This window comes from Heptranchias perlo, chromosome 21 (genome assembly GCF_035084215.1).
Source record: "Heptranchias perlo isolate sHepPer1 chromosome 21, sHepPer1.hap1, whole genome shotgun sequence".
Taxonomy (NCBI): Eukaryota; Metazoa; Chordata; class Chondrichthyes; order Hexanchiformes; family Hexanchidae; genus Heptranchias; species Heptranchias perlo.
Genome location: NC_090345.1, coordinates 3138848 through 3153157, shown reverse-complemented (window position 1 = coordinate 3153157; position 14310 = coordinate 3138848). Strand labels below are relative to the sequence as shown.

Genomic DNA, 14310 nt, shown 5'->3' with positions numbered 1-14310 from the left:
AGGGGAGCGGGCGCCAGCGACCTTCCCCCGCCCGCCCGCCCTTTCACTCACCATCAGCTTCATCGCCTTGTCGTGTAAGATCGAGTCCGGCTCCATTCTTGTCTGTGTCCGTGTGAGAGCTTTTTTCCGCCGCTCCGGCCGGGTTCCTCTCCACGCCCCCCCCCCCCCGGGCGGGCCTTGTTACCGATCCCGAGGCCTCGGTCTCTAGAGTTGTTTTTTTTTTCCCCCCCCTCTCTCGCGTGTGCGCGGTGAAGGCGACAAGACAACAGCACCGCCTCTTGCGCCTAGGCCGCAGCGAGACTGCGCCTGCGCCAGCCCCTCGCCCTGTGCGCGGTGCGCTCTGGGAGTTGTAGTCCACTGCGCCCACCCCGGCCATAGCCCCCGCCGCGCCTGCGTGGCCACGCGGACTACGACTCCCACCGGGCGTTGCGCGCCGGAGGGGCTGGCATGTGCCCGCCGCGCCCGCCGGGAGTTGTAGTTTGCTGGCGCAGTCTGTCCCGAGCTGCGCTGCCAGCTGCCGACATTGCTCTTTCCGAACGAAAATGTGAGAGGTTTTACGAAATTTTTAACGAAATCGCGGGAACTTGCCGCCCCCTGGAACGTGTGGGGGGGTGAGGATGAGGAACCAGCTGTGGAGCGCGCCACCCTTCCGGAAAATGCCAGACCGCCGGATCCGCAAAGCCCGCTTCAAGGACCGCGACCTGCGCGTGCTGATCGACTCCGTCATGGAGAGGCGGGGGGACATCTTCGGCGAGGGGGGCCAGCCGCCCACCATGCAGAGCCGCCGCCAGGCCTGGCTCTTCGTCATGGAGAAAGTAAACGCGGTGTCCGGGACCCGGAGGACCTGGGAGGAGGTGCGGAAGAAGGTTCACGACCTGAAGAAAAGTACCAAGGTAAGATGGCGAGGTCCGTCCGGGGCGGGCGGGGCGGGGCGGGGGCGAGGCCGTCGGGTTAATCTGGGGTTCATCGGCCTCGAGAAACCCCCAGCCCCTCCCCCGCCAATCTCAACGTCCAACTGTCTCTTAAATCATTCCAAGGTCTTTGTTTCTACCCCCTTTCCCAGAGGTCCAAGTGTTGTAAGGCATGACTAGGATTGTCAACTCTGGTTGGACGTAGTCCTGGAGGTTTCATCATATGACCTCCAACTGCCCCGCCCAGCCTTTTTTTAATCATTCTCCAATATTTTTATAACTAATAAACAACAATGAAAAATACACACAATTTTACATTACATAGAATTACATAGATTTTACAGCACATAAACATGGCCATTCGGCCCAACTGGTCCATGCCAGCGTTTATGCTCCACATGAGTCTCATCCCACCTTACTTCATCTAACCCTATCAGCATATCCTTCCTTCTATTCCTCTCTCCCTCATGTACATACCTAGCTTCCCCTTAAATGCATCTATGCTATTGGCCTCATCTACTCCATGTAGTTTAATGCCCCGATGATTTTTCTCCTGGGTCTTGCTCGCAGCAGTGTCCTGGAGATTAATCTTTCATTCCTGGAGAATCCTGGGCAATCCTAGGCATGACTGTTACCTTTATTAAAGACACACACACACACACAAAGACTTTACTGACAACACAGAAATGTTAACAAGAATGTACTAAATATTCAAGGTGAATACAGCAGCGTTATGCAAACTGCATGATGGACAATGTGTGTTGGAATTGCAGGAAGGCATTTGCGTGATGCGAATCAGTGTGTCCTAACCTCCGCTGCTCTTATCTTTAAAGGAAAAACTTGCATATAATAGAAGATCACGCCAGGTATCATGTGGCGGCCGGCCAGACATCAAAACGTTGACAGAGTTCGAGAATGACATGATCCTTCTATTCGGGAAGGAAAGCTTCGAAGGCCTTGATACTGTGGATCTTAGTGTCGTGTCAAGACTCAGTGGTGAGTATATATATATATATATATATAATATAGATAACATATTTTATGATTTTCGTGAAAGTTGACATGAATGTGTCCGTACACACTAACTGTGTACAAGTGCATCCTACTCTTTGTAATAAAACTGCAGAACCGAAATGGATGTGTGCCTCCAAACTCATACAGTGCCATCTGTATCTCTTCACAGACCAAGGAGAAACAAGCGGATCATCAACCATAGCTGCAAAACAGCACCATACACCTAAGTACCAAATGTCACCACCCCAGCCTGGAGCAGGCACCAGCACAGATACACCCACTGGAGGAGATGGTAGTGTTGAGGATGAGGAGGAACTGGGTGAGTCACTGAACATTAGTGAGGAAGGGGGACCAATATTGGTAGATGATGAGAGGTCATCTTTTGAAGGGTGGCGGCCCCATGTGCTGGGCCCTCCAATTGAGGCAGATGCAGATACAGATCTCAGTGGGCCTGCTTTCAAACGGAGGCTGTTGGAACATGAGTTCAGTGTTGAACAGTCACTTGCCTCCATACACACAACAGTGGAAGACGGTATGGTTATGTTGGACCAACGGTTGTGTGCACTGCAGTCTGCCATTGAGCACGTGGCAACACCTGTGGCGTCTGCAGTGGAGACCTCACTTACGCAGGCCATAGACACAGTCGGGTCGTCTCTCATGAATGCTCACACTGCTGCTATAGAAGTTTTGGGGTCAAAACTCCAAGAAGCTGTCAAGGCAGGCTTCAACTCACTTGGAGAGCGCTTACAGGCAACCATGGCGGAGGGATTCCAAAGTCTCATAGAAGCCCAGTGCTCAATGCTCACACAGATTATTGGTCAGCGTGAGAAGCTGGCCTCCACTAGTGGAATAGCACAGGCTCGTCCAGTTAGCAGTCATTCTAGCGGGGGTTCGGTGCCACCAAAAAGCTCTGCGCAGGCGACTGCAGGTGCTGTCTCTGAAAATACTGAGTCCAGAGCGACTCAGCACCAGAGACCTCTGGCACTGATGCAGGTCCATCAGGGTTAGTTGCAGATACAGGTAGCGGGCCTTCTGTATTCCATGCAGCTACAGAGTTGGCTCTAGGTGCCAACTTGTGCAGAAACACTGGGGAATCAGCACACAGTCCTGATGCTTCTGCTCCCCCCCCAAACCTCCCTGCCCGAATCCCGATGCTGAGCCTGTCACTGCTGGACTGCGCAGGGAGTTACCAGCTGGGTAGAGCAATCGGCTGCAGTCACAGCCCACACGTGCTCTGCTCAGTGTGGTGTGTTTTAAAACGTGCATTTATTTAAAATTAAGAGTTTTGAAATGTTTTGAGTCCCAGTGAGAAAAGTACGAGTTGGCTGTTGGGTAACTTCTTCCATGGTCAGGTCGGCAGAGACGAGTCGAGCAGCGGAACTGGAGCAGGGGGTGAGGGGGAGTCGGCAGCATCGGTACTTGGTGGATGGGGAAAACACAGCAAATGGGTAGGCAGGTGCAGGATAACACACCAGTGACTCACCCTTCTGCAGTTCCCTTTATTAATTCTGATTTTTTTATTGTACGTGGAATAATGCTGCTGGGGGTTCGCCTATTTGAATCTGGCGGGTTTGGAAAGATTGGTGAGGGTAAAACGTCCGATCGGTGAAGCTCACCAGCAAACGCTGAAAGCCTCCGCCCTATATTCGTGTGTGCCGTATAAGCATTAACCTATTTAAGTAGCACACAAAGTAATGTACGACGGGCACTTCATGCATTTGCGTTTCAATTTTTGAAGACCGGAAATTGTACCCTCAGCTTGCGTTGCTGATTGGCACGCCTTTCTACATTGTCAGACCTGCCAAATTCATATAGATTAACATCCCCCTCCCCATCCTCCCACTCCTACCCGGCATTAAAAATAATGAAACTAAATTAGAAAATGGATTGTCCCGTGAGTATGTCTGCTGCTTGTAGAGAGTCCCATGAATTGTGTGTTTGGCAGGCTATGAGTCGACTCAAGCTGCTAACCAGCTTGGCAATGGAACTCATTTGTATTGGGGGGGGAAGCGGGGAGTGCAATGCACCCCCAATGTTAACACCGGGGAGACAGTTACATCCTCCTGCTCCCTGAGTCAGCACCTATGCAGTTGGCTACACAGCCATCCGCCAGTGCTATTCCTTAAATCGCTTAGCAGTAGGCAATATACACAAGCAACATGGAGACCCGCATCTCTCTCTCACTCTCTCTCACACACACACACACACACACACACACGGGGTAAACGAAGGAGTGGAAGACACTAAGCATGTACAGCACTGCTCAACTGAATAAATTGAATTTACTTTTACTAGAGCTTGCAGTCTTTCCTTCTTTCATTGCACAGAAACTGAAGTGACTTGTCCAGAAACAAACCAAATGGGACAAGTTCATTTCTCTGCGAAAACAGAACTGACTAATGGAATAGAGTTTTGTGATTGTAAATATCGCCGATTGTGCATCTCCCACTTCCTTTGCTCCACCATTGGCGGCCGTGCCTTCAGCTTGTAGGCCCTAAGCTCTGGAATTCCCTCCCTAAACCTCCCCGCCTCTCTACCTCTCTCTCCTCCTTTAAGTTGCTCCTTAAAACCTACCTCATTGACCAAGCCCGCTCCAAGTCACACACATCCTGACTTGGAAATATATCGCCGTTCCTTCATCGTCGCTGGGTCAAAATCCTGGAACTCCCTACCTAACAGCACTGTGGGAGAACCTTCACCACACAGACTGCAGCAGTTCAAGAAGGCGGCTCACCACCACCTTCTCAAGGGCAATTAGGGATGGGCGATAAATGCTGGCCTTGTCAGCGACGCCCACATCCCATGAATGAATAAAAAAAAGCTTTTGGTCACCTGTCCTAATATCTTCATATGTGGCTCAGTGTCAAATTTTGTTTGATAATCGCTCCTGTGAAGCGCCCTGGGACGTTTTACTATGTTAAAGGCACTATATAAATGCAAGTTGTTGTTGTTGTTGTTGTAAATATATCCAAAAGAAACTAACAGTCCTCAGTTGTAGAGCTCACTGGAAGAACTGGTCAGTCAGCTCCGCGTCGTCTGTCTCCCTGTCTGTAGCAGCTGCACAGCATCATTCTGCTCTTCCATCACTTGTTGCTGCTTCTTATTCAAGTCCATAGTGAGGCCCATGTCCATGGCAATATTGTGCAGCATTCAACAGACAACTGTTATTTTGCAGTCCTTCGCTATTTTATAATTTAAAGAAAGGCTTGCATTTATATAGCACCTTTCATGACCTCAGGACATCCCAAAGCACTTCACAGCCAGTGGTGTTGCCACTGTTGTTATGTTGGGAAATGTAGCAGCTAACTTGCCTGCAGCAAGGTCCCACAAACAGCAATGAGAGATAATGACCCAATAATCTGTTTCAGTGGCATTGGTTGAGGGAGAAATATTGGCCAGGACACTGGGGACAAGTCCCCTGCTCTTCTTCGAAATAGTGCCATGGGATCTTTTACAACCATCTGAGAGAGGCAGATGGGGCCTCGGTTTAATATCTCATCGGAAAGACTGTGCCTCTGACAATGCAGCACTCCCTCTAGTACTGCACTCAGGTGTCAGCCTAGATTTTGTGTTCAAGTCTCTGGAGTGAGCCTGAACTTAGAGGCGAGAGTGCTAACACTGAGCCAAGCCTGACTTAAGGCCGTCCCTGCCTGGTCCAAGTTTTTGACACTTTGCTTTAACACCCCAAAATGGCTGCTCAGTCAGGGCCCTGGTTTGCTTATTGTATCTTTTTTTGCTGGGGCACAGGTGGTTCTGCAGAGGTTCTATCATCAGCCATGGCGGTATAGTCCATATCTCCAGGGAGCCAACCGTCCATCCTTCTTTCTGAATGAAAGCCTCTGAATGGAAGCATCAGGCTTACTCCCCAGAAAATGTGTTTTGAATTGCATTATTTTCTCGAACTGGCTGAAGGCTATTTGGACTTTGCAATAACAGCCCTTCATAGTTGGGTATGTCATAAGGATTGTTGTTGGCTACACAAATGGCGACATTCATGATGCCCTAGCCTGGGTTTTCCAATCAGCATTACATTAACGTCAACAGTAATCTAAAGTAATGTAGGCTCCTGTAACTTAAGGAATCTAATAGTTAGGAAAAACCTTGGCTGCCTGTACAGCTGCTCTTTCTTTGTGCCACTGGAGTGTTTATGCCAGAGTGCATGGCAATACAGGACAGTCAATGATCTCCTTAATGGAGCCGAATACAGCAAAGTTGCTGACTCCTGCAAAGTCTCTATTGCAGTTTCGCCTTTCTCCCAACATCTTTACTCATGTTCACCACTAGACTACAGTTTCTATAGGCAGACCGAGTCCGTCATGATCCAAAACCTGTATCTTTATTCTCCTCTCAGTACAGGTTAGCGTTCTCCATTTTAACAACCCATAATCATGGTATATCACTCACTGGAGAACACATGGGATGTCCGCCTCATTCTCCCGTTACCTCAGAAGGCGGAAAGTAAGACGCACCAACAACTGCGTACAGGTTAAATTACTTGGTGGTGTTTATTTACAGGTGTAATGATACACAGAAGCAAAAAGACACAGCAAGATACTAATGCGGTGCAATAAACAAACTTACACAATATTGGAATTGTTTAAAGACAAGGCAAAGTCCTTGCAGATCTTTTCAGTAAGACTCAGTAGTAGCCTTAGATGGTGTTCATGGATGAGATTGCTCCCAGACTTTCTATTTGCGAACTTGAATTCCCACAGTGCGTGTCTGGTACAGAAAGCTCTGCATCTGGAGCACTAGAGGTGAAAATTTACCCCACTGGACTTCAGGAAAAATGTTACATAGAATTTTATCGAATTTACAGCATTTGGCCCAACCGGCCTATGTCAGTGTTTATGTTCCATAGGAGTCTCCTCCCATTCTATTTACTTCATCTCACCCTATCAAATAACCTTCTATTCCTTTCTCCCTCATATACTTATCTAGCTTCCCCTTAAATGCATCTACACTATTCGCCTCAACCACTCCATGTGGTAGCGAGTTCCACATTCTCATCACTCTGAGTAAAGAAGTTTCTCCTGAATTCCTTATTGGATTTATCAGTGACTATCTTATATTTATTGGCCCTAGTTTTGGACTCCCCCACAAGTGGAAACATCTTCTCTACGTCCACCCTATCAAACCCCTTCATAATTTTAAAGATTAAAGGGGCGCCTCTCAATCTTCTCTTTTCTAGAGAAAAGAGCCCCAGCCTGCCCAGTCTTTCCTGATAATTATAATCTTTCAGTTCTGGTATCTGTTTAGCCAAGCATTTGTTTGCAAATGTGGACAGTGCAGTGATTATAAATTGTATTCAAGTACATCACCAAGTCACCGGTGAGTAGATGCAAGTGCTTTCTAAACATCATGCATTGTTTCCGTTTGTAGTCAAGAACATCAGTAACTGTTACCAATATTTGGACTTCAAAACTGAAGTTCAGGGCTCGACGGGGTAGATGCAGGGAGGATGTTTCCCCTGGCTGGGGAATCTAGAACTAGGGGTCACAGTCTCAGAATAAAGAGTAGGCCATTTAGGACTGAGATGAGGAGAAATCTCTTCACTCGGGGGGTGGTTAATCTTTGGAATCCTTGACCCCAGAGGGCAGTGGAGGCTCAGTCATTGAGTACATTCAAAACACAGATCGATAGATTTCTAGATATTAAAGGCATCAAAGGACATGGGGATTGTGCAGGAAAATGGCGTTGAGGTAGAAGATCAGCCATGATCTCATTGAATGGCGGAGCAGGCTAGGGGGGCCGGATGGCCTACTGCTGCTCCTGTTTCTTATGTTCTTATGAAACTAAACTGGAGAATAATGATCCTAAATCTATCTGACTACATATGGTAACTATTTGGTAAAATAACATATTATTAAAAATGATACATCTGTGCACGTTTTCGATCGGTTGCAGTAAAGGTCTATTACAGGTGTCACATTAAGGTGCAACACTTTGTTGATTTGGCTCCAACTGAAATAGCAACAAATCAGAACTGAGAAGGTTGGGAAACTACATCTCAAAAACAGCTGGGAAACTATCACTGAGAAGCTACAAAGGATTTATGAAGAAAATTAATCCCAAATGCCCAGTGAGGAGGACTTACCAGGAATAAGAAAAGAGAAAGCAAACCAATTAAATCACTCAAAATACTTGATGAAAATGTTTTTGTGTGCCATTTTAACCCCTTGGGGTTCAAAATAAGGCTTCTACCATCAATATTAAAAGATTACAAATTTCCCAACGATGTGTTTAAACTAAACTTGTCTTTTGTGTCTTTGAGGTTAAGGTTAAGGCATCATTAAGGTTATTACTTTTAGGCCTCAGCCTCTCTTTAAAGCCTCAGCTTGAAGTTGATATGTTTTCTAGAATGCTACCAGCTGATGGCAGTTACCATGACTGCAAGGCTTAGGATGCCTCAGTCTGAGTGTGCACAATTTACAAGCATGATTTCTAGTGTACAGCTTGAAGCCTTTTGCCTCCTAATGTTTTAGCAGACTTTTTTGAGTTTCTTTGTTTTTCCAAATGATTTGAAAACAAGCTGGCGACTGAATTTTAACAGCCTTGTTCAAGTACAGTTTCAAATCTGACCGTGATCAAATGCTCCATTTTACTTCAGAGAACAAACCTAGGGCAGAGAGAGGAGTGATTTTACCATCTGTTTATACTGAGAAATTGTAAACAATAATTATTTACTGAAAATGTATTTTTCTCATTTTCTTAATGTTGACTGACTTTCTTCCAGCTACAACAGAATTTGAATTTGATTCTCCAAATAATTTTAAAACAAGCTGGTGGGTGAATTATTTATTTGTTATTAACCACACTTTGTTCCACACACGATTGTATCTGGAGTTTGTTCTGAAGAAGGTGACGATCCTGATGCTCTACATATGCCTTCAAATTTGACGCCTGAACTAAAACACCTTTTGTCAGTGGAGAGATCGAGAACCCAGCGATTTTTTTACCAGCAAGTTGGGTCTGGCCAACCGACCTCTCAACCCACAAAGAGGAAATGTGCAGAAATCGGCTTTTAATCGGAATTAAGGAGTCACAGAACGAAGGCGGTTTTTTTTTCAAGTACAGACTGCTTTCTGTGTTCAACTATTAAATATCTTCAAACTGAGAGTTTTACACATATAATATGTCATATTGGAATTTTTCCCTGTTCAGGAAAAGGACAAATTTCTGTTGAATTTATAACATCTTGCTCTATAAAGCAGGGGATTAGTATTTAATAAAAATAAGCTATTGCAGTTTAGTGACAGTAAAAGTGGCAGTAGGTTAATCAGGCTTTGTAACATTTATGGTATGGGGTGTCCAGATACATCCGGTGCAGGGGTATAATTATAAAGTTTTTATTCCTAGTTGAAATCGGAAATCTAAAAATAAACTATAGTGGGAGTGACTACAGTGCTGCACATAGCCAGAGCTGAGACTGGATGCTTCTCTGTAAAGTTCAGACCGCTGGAGATATTTTAGGGCCGATATTTACTTGAGGTGGGTATCGTCTCCAGCCGCCACCACCACCACCCCCAAAAGCGTAACACCCGGGATATTTTAACTCCTGGACCTCATTAACATATTCCGACACTGTCTCCCGCCGGAAGCCGGATGGAATGACATCACCATCAGCAGAAGCAAGTGAAGACCCATGGATACGGTCCCTGGCAAGATAAGTAAGTACTGTGGGAGGAGGTGGGTGTTCAGGGAACTTTGGGGGAGGGGGAAAGCCCAGTGCAAGGGAGGCCCAAGGTATCCTTTGTGGGGCCATGAAGTGCACTCCTGCTCCTCCTGGCCCACCAGGAAACATTAAAAGGTAAAAAAGAAACTCTTATCTGGGCCTCCTGTGCGGCCTCAGTCGGCCCGCGGTTAAAATGGTGCGCATTCCGATTACATCATCAGGATGCGGCTTTGCCATTTAAATCCAACCCCTGCTCCCCCGGGGCGGGCAGCTTCCCCTGCCTGAAATCAGGCAAGTTAAAATGGTGAGAACACTTGGAAGGCATTAACAGGATTGGACAAAGTCAGCATAGGTTCATGAAAGGGAAATCATGCTTATCAAATCTACTGGAGTTTTTTGAGGATGTAACTAGTAGAATAGATAGGGGAGATCCAGTGGATGTGGTGTATTTGGATTTTCAGAAGGCTTTTGATAAGGTCCCACACAAGAGGTTAGTGTGCAAAATTAAAGAACATGGGATTGGGGAGAATATACTGGCATAGATTGAGAATTGGTTGACAGACAGGAAACAGAGAGTCGGAATGAATGGGTCTTTTTCCGGGTGGCAGGCAGTGACTAGTGGGGTACCGCAGGGATAAGTGCTTGGGCCCCAGCTAGTCACAATATATATCAATGATTTGGATGAGGGAACTAAATGTAACATTTCCAAGTTTGCAGACGACACAAAGCTTGGGTGGAATGTGAGCTGTGAGGAGGATGCAAAGAGGCTCCAATGTGATTTAGACAAGTTGGGTGAGTGGGCAAGAACATGGCAGATGCAGTATAACGTGGATAAATGTGAGGTTTTCCACTTTAGTCGTAAAAACAGAAAGGCAGATTATTATCTGAATGGTGATAGATTGGGAAAAGGGGAGGTGCAATGAGACCTGGGTGCCCTTGTACACCAGTCGCTGAAAGCGAGCATTCAGGTGCAACAAGCAGTTAGGAAGGTGAATGGTATGTTGGCCTTCATTGCAAGAGGATTTGAGTACAGGAGCAGGGATGCCTTACTGCAGTTATACAGGGCCTTGGTGAGACCACATCTGGAGTATGGTGTGCAGTTTTGGTCTCCTTATCTGAGGAAGGATGTCCTTGCCATGGAGGGAGTGCAACGAAGGTTTACCAGACTGATTCCTGGGATGGCAGGACTGACATATGAGGAGAGATTGGGTCGACTAGGTCTATATTCATTGGAGTTTAGAAGAATGAGAGGTGATCTCATCGAAACATATAAAATTCTAACAGGACTAGACAGACTAGATGCAGGGAGGATGTTCCTGAAGGCTGGGGAGTCCAGAACCAGGGGTCACAGTCTCAGGATACGGGGTAGGCCATTTAGAAGCGAGATGAGGAGAAATTTCTTCACTCAGAGAATGGTGAACCTGTGGAATTCTCTACCACAGAAGGCAGTGGAGGCCAAATCATTAGATGTATTCAAGAAGGAGATAGATATATTTCTTAATGCTAAAGGGATATGGGGAAAAAGCAGAAACAGGGTACTGAGTTAGACGATCAGCCATGATCATTTTGAATGGTGGAGCAGACCCGAAGGGCCGAATGGCCTACTCTTGCTCCTATTTTCTATGTTTCTATGTGAGGGGGTGGGGATGCGGCATGACCCCCCTCCCCCACATTACCAAGCAGGTGAGGGTTTAAAATCGTTCCTTTTATCTCTCTTCATTTTTCTGTGAGCCTGGTGATTGATATGGCAGGGAGGGGATACAAATTGTACAGAGGAGTATCAGGGACAGGATTGGAACATAACTCTACATCCAAGGCAGAATTCTGAGATCAGCGCCTTGGGAGAAAAGAAAACTGCCCACCATCACGACCCTAGAATATGCCAAGTGAGTGTGCTTGACGAGTGACATTCCTATGGAGCTGGTTAATGAGGTAATGCTGGCTATCACAAACCCACCAGCTGCGTTAGCTCCAGAGAGGAATTTTTGCTGACGACTGTAGCTCACGGCAGAGCAGGGCGATTGGACGAGCAGAAGGCTGCCTTGATTTCATATAGGAAAATCACTTCCTCACAGATGAAGCAAGAAAGCACTGAAATGATTGGTTGGCTTACTAAATTGGAACAGGAGGAGGCCATTCAGCCCCTCAAGCATGTACTGCCATTCAGTTAGATTATGACTGATTTGTATCTTAACTCCATTTACCCGCCTTGGTTCCTTAACCATTAACACCCTTGCCTAACAAAAATCTATCAATCTCAGTTTTGAAATTTTCAATTGGCCCCCAGCCTCAACAGCTTTTTGGGGGAGAGGGTTCCAGATTTCCACTTGTGTGAAGAAGGATTCACAGACATCATATTTTGTCCTGTAACATCCATCGAATAGGTGACGGGTTATGCGAAACATCTGATGAATCATCTGAAAGAATAAAAATACTTTAATATAGTGCCTTTCATATTTTTATGGCATCCCAAAGCACTTCACAGACAATGGATTGCTTTTATTTGAAGTGTAGTCACTTCTTTTTGTAAGAAGACATGGTGGCCAATTTGCACAGTGCAAGGTCCCACAAACAGCAGTTAGAGGAATGACCAGTTAATCTGTTTTGATAGTTTTGGTTGAGGGAGGAAATGTGGCCAGGAAACTGGGAAAACTCCTTTCTTTACTTCCAAAAATTGCCATGGAATTTCTTTTATATCCACCGGAACAGGCAGATGGAACCTGGGTTTAATGTAGCACCCAAAGGGCAGTACCCCTGATGATGCAGCGCTAGAGTATCAGCTTCGATTGTGTGGGGCTTGAACCCGCAGCCTTCCTATTCCAGAGGTGAGTGTTCTACCATCTGATCAAGGCTGATGTTTACATGCCACATTGAGCACAACATCCTGAATTCCTTGACATATTGCATATAGCAGTGGCTACTTCAAAAAGCAGGGATTTTCACAAAATCTTAAAGTCTTCAGAGACTTGAGCACATAATCCAGGCTGACACTCCCAGTGTGATACTGAGGGAGTGCTGCACTGTCGGAGGTGCCGTCTTTCGGATGAGTCGTTAAACCGAGGCCCCGTCTGCCCTCTCAGATGGATGTAAAAAATCCCATGGCACTATTCGAAGAAGAACAGGGAAGCTTTCCCCAATGCCTTGGGCAACATTTATCTCTCAACCAACACCTAAAACTAGATTAGCTGGTCATTTATCTCACTGCTGTTTGTGGGATCTTGCAGTGCGCAAATTGGATGTCGCGTTTCCTACATTACAACAGTGACTACACTTCAAAAGTACTTCATTGGCTGTAAAGCGCTTTGGATTGTCCTGAAGTTGTGAAAGGCGCTATATAAATGCATCTCTTTTTTTTCTCCCAAAAGCTAGTATGTTGGCTACATCAGGATTATGGAGGAGCAATGTCGATGGAATGTAAACTTAATCCCACAGTTCCTTACACAGAACTATCGCATATTATCCAGAAGCAGAAAGAGATTCTAAAGAAGCTAATTGAGCGATAGCAAGTACGGATCTAGAAGATTTACTCAATCTTTACCTGTTTCAAGGAGGGAGTTTACCAAATGCGGATAGAGTGTATGCCTGAAATTCAGGAAACTGTTGGAAAAGAGATAGTATTGGAGGACCCAGATCAGCTACACAACCCTTTGAAAAATCCACTGGCATAAATTGAGGATGTTCCCTCCCCAACGATTCATGGACATTCTATTTTGTGCTGTAGCGTCCATCAAGTAGGTGAAGGGTTATGGGACACACCTGAAGAATCACCTGAAAAGATAAAGAGACTTGCCTTTATATAGTGCCTTTCATAGCTTTAGGGTGCCCCAAAGCACTTAACAACCAATGGATTTCTTGGGGTCATAAATATAAGACAATCACTAATACATCCAATAAAGAATTCAGGAGAAACATCTTTACCCAGAGAATGGTGAAAATGTGGAACTTGCTATCACAAGGAGTGGTACCACCAGCATAGATGCCTTTAAGGGGAAGCTGGAATAGTACGTAAGGGAGAAAGGATATGCAGATAGAGTTAGATGAAGTAGGATGGGAGAAGGCTCGTGTGGAGCATAAACACTGGCATAGACCAGGCAATGGCCTGTTTCTGTGCTGTAAATTCGATGTAATTTACCTCATCTTCCCTCGTATTCTTTTCAACGTTGGTGGGTCCTGCATAGAGGACCTTGCTCTTCATTTAGGTTTCTTAATATATATAAAAGAAAAATCAACATTATACTTCAATCTCAGCATTTTAAAATCCTGGATCATGTCCCCTCTCAAACTTCTTTCCTCCAATGCCAACATGTTCCATCATGTGATTCTCTCCTCGTAACTTCAAAATCAACGATATGGACAATCGGGATTAGAGTCGCTAACTTGGGTGGTGGAACTAGTACCAACACAAGAATCACAAGCTGAATGCTTCAGTCCATTCCCAAATTTCAACAATTCTCTGAACTCTCAAACTAGAATTGGTTTCTAATCCCATGCAAAATATATGATTTACATAAGCAATCTGCATGAAAAGGCAATACTTTTTTATGAGGTATGAGAAAAGATAAGGATGATTTATGGGAACTGAAAGGTGCTAGTGTGTGTTATGAAAAATTTATCAACTGTGTAAAACCTTTTAAGATCAGGCATTGCAGAGGAACAGGATGGTGATTAATGGCAGTCTCGCGTACACTGGGAGATGTGTGTGAGCTGCAA

At 45.6% G+C, this 14310-nt stretch overlaps 2 protein-coding genes across 2 annotated transcripts in view; one reads left to right on the top strand and one right to left on the bottom strand.

Moving 5' to 3' along the window:
* Nucleotides 1–1049, bottom strand: part of LOC137339910 (beta-TrCP-like) — a 149565-nt gene extending 148516 nt beyond the window's left edge. The window contains exon 1 of the mRNA XM_068001974.1: nucleotides 52–1049. Within this exon, the coding sequence (XP_067858075.1) occupies nucleotides 52–96 (45 nt within the window). The 5' untranslated portion in view covers nucleotides 97–1049. The remainder of the gene's footprint in view (nucleotides 1–51) is intronic.
* LOC137339911 (uncharacterized) lies at nucleotides 40–4216 on the top strand. The gene is made up of 3 exons (XM_068001976.1): nucleotides 40–893; nucleotides 1745–1907; nucleotides 2095–4216. Exons 1-3 carry the CDS (start codon nucleotides 618–620, stop codon nucleotides 2931–2933), a joined length of 1278 nt encoding a protein of 425 aa, XP_067858077.1. The 5' UTR covers nucleotides 40–617; the 3' UTR covers nucleotides 2934–4216.
* Nucleotides 4217–14310: the final 10094 nt, after the last annotated feature.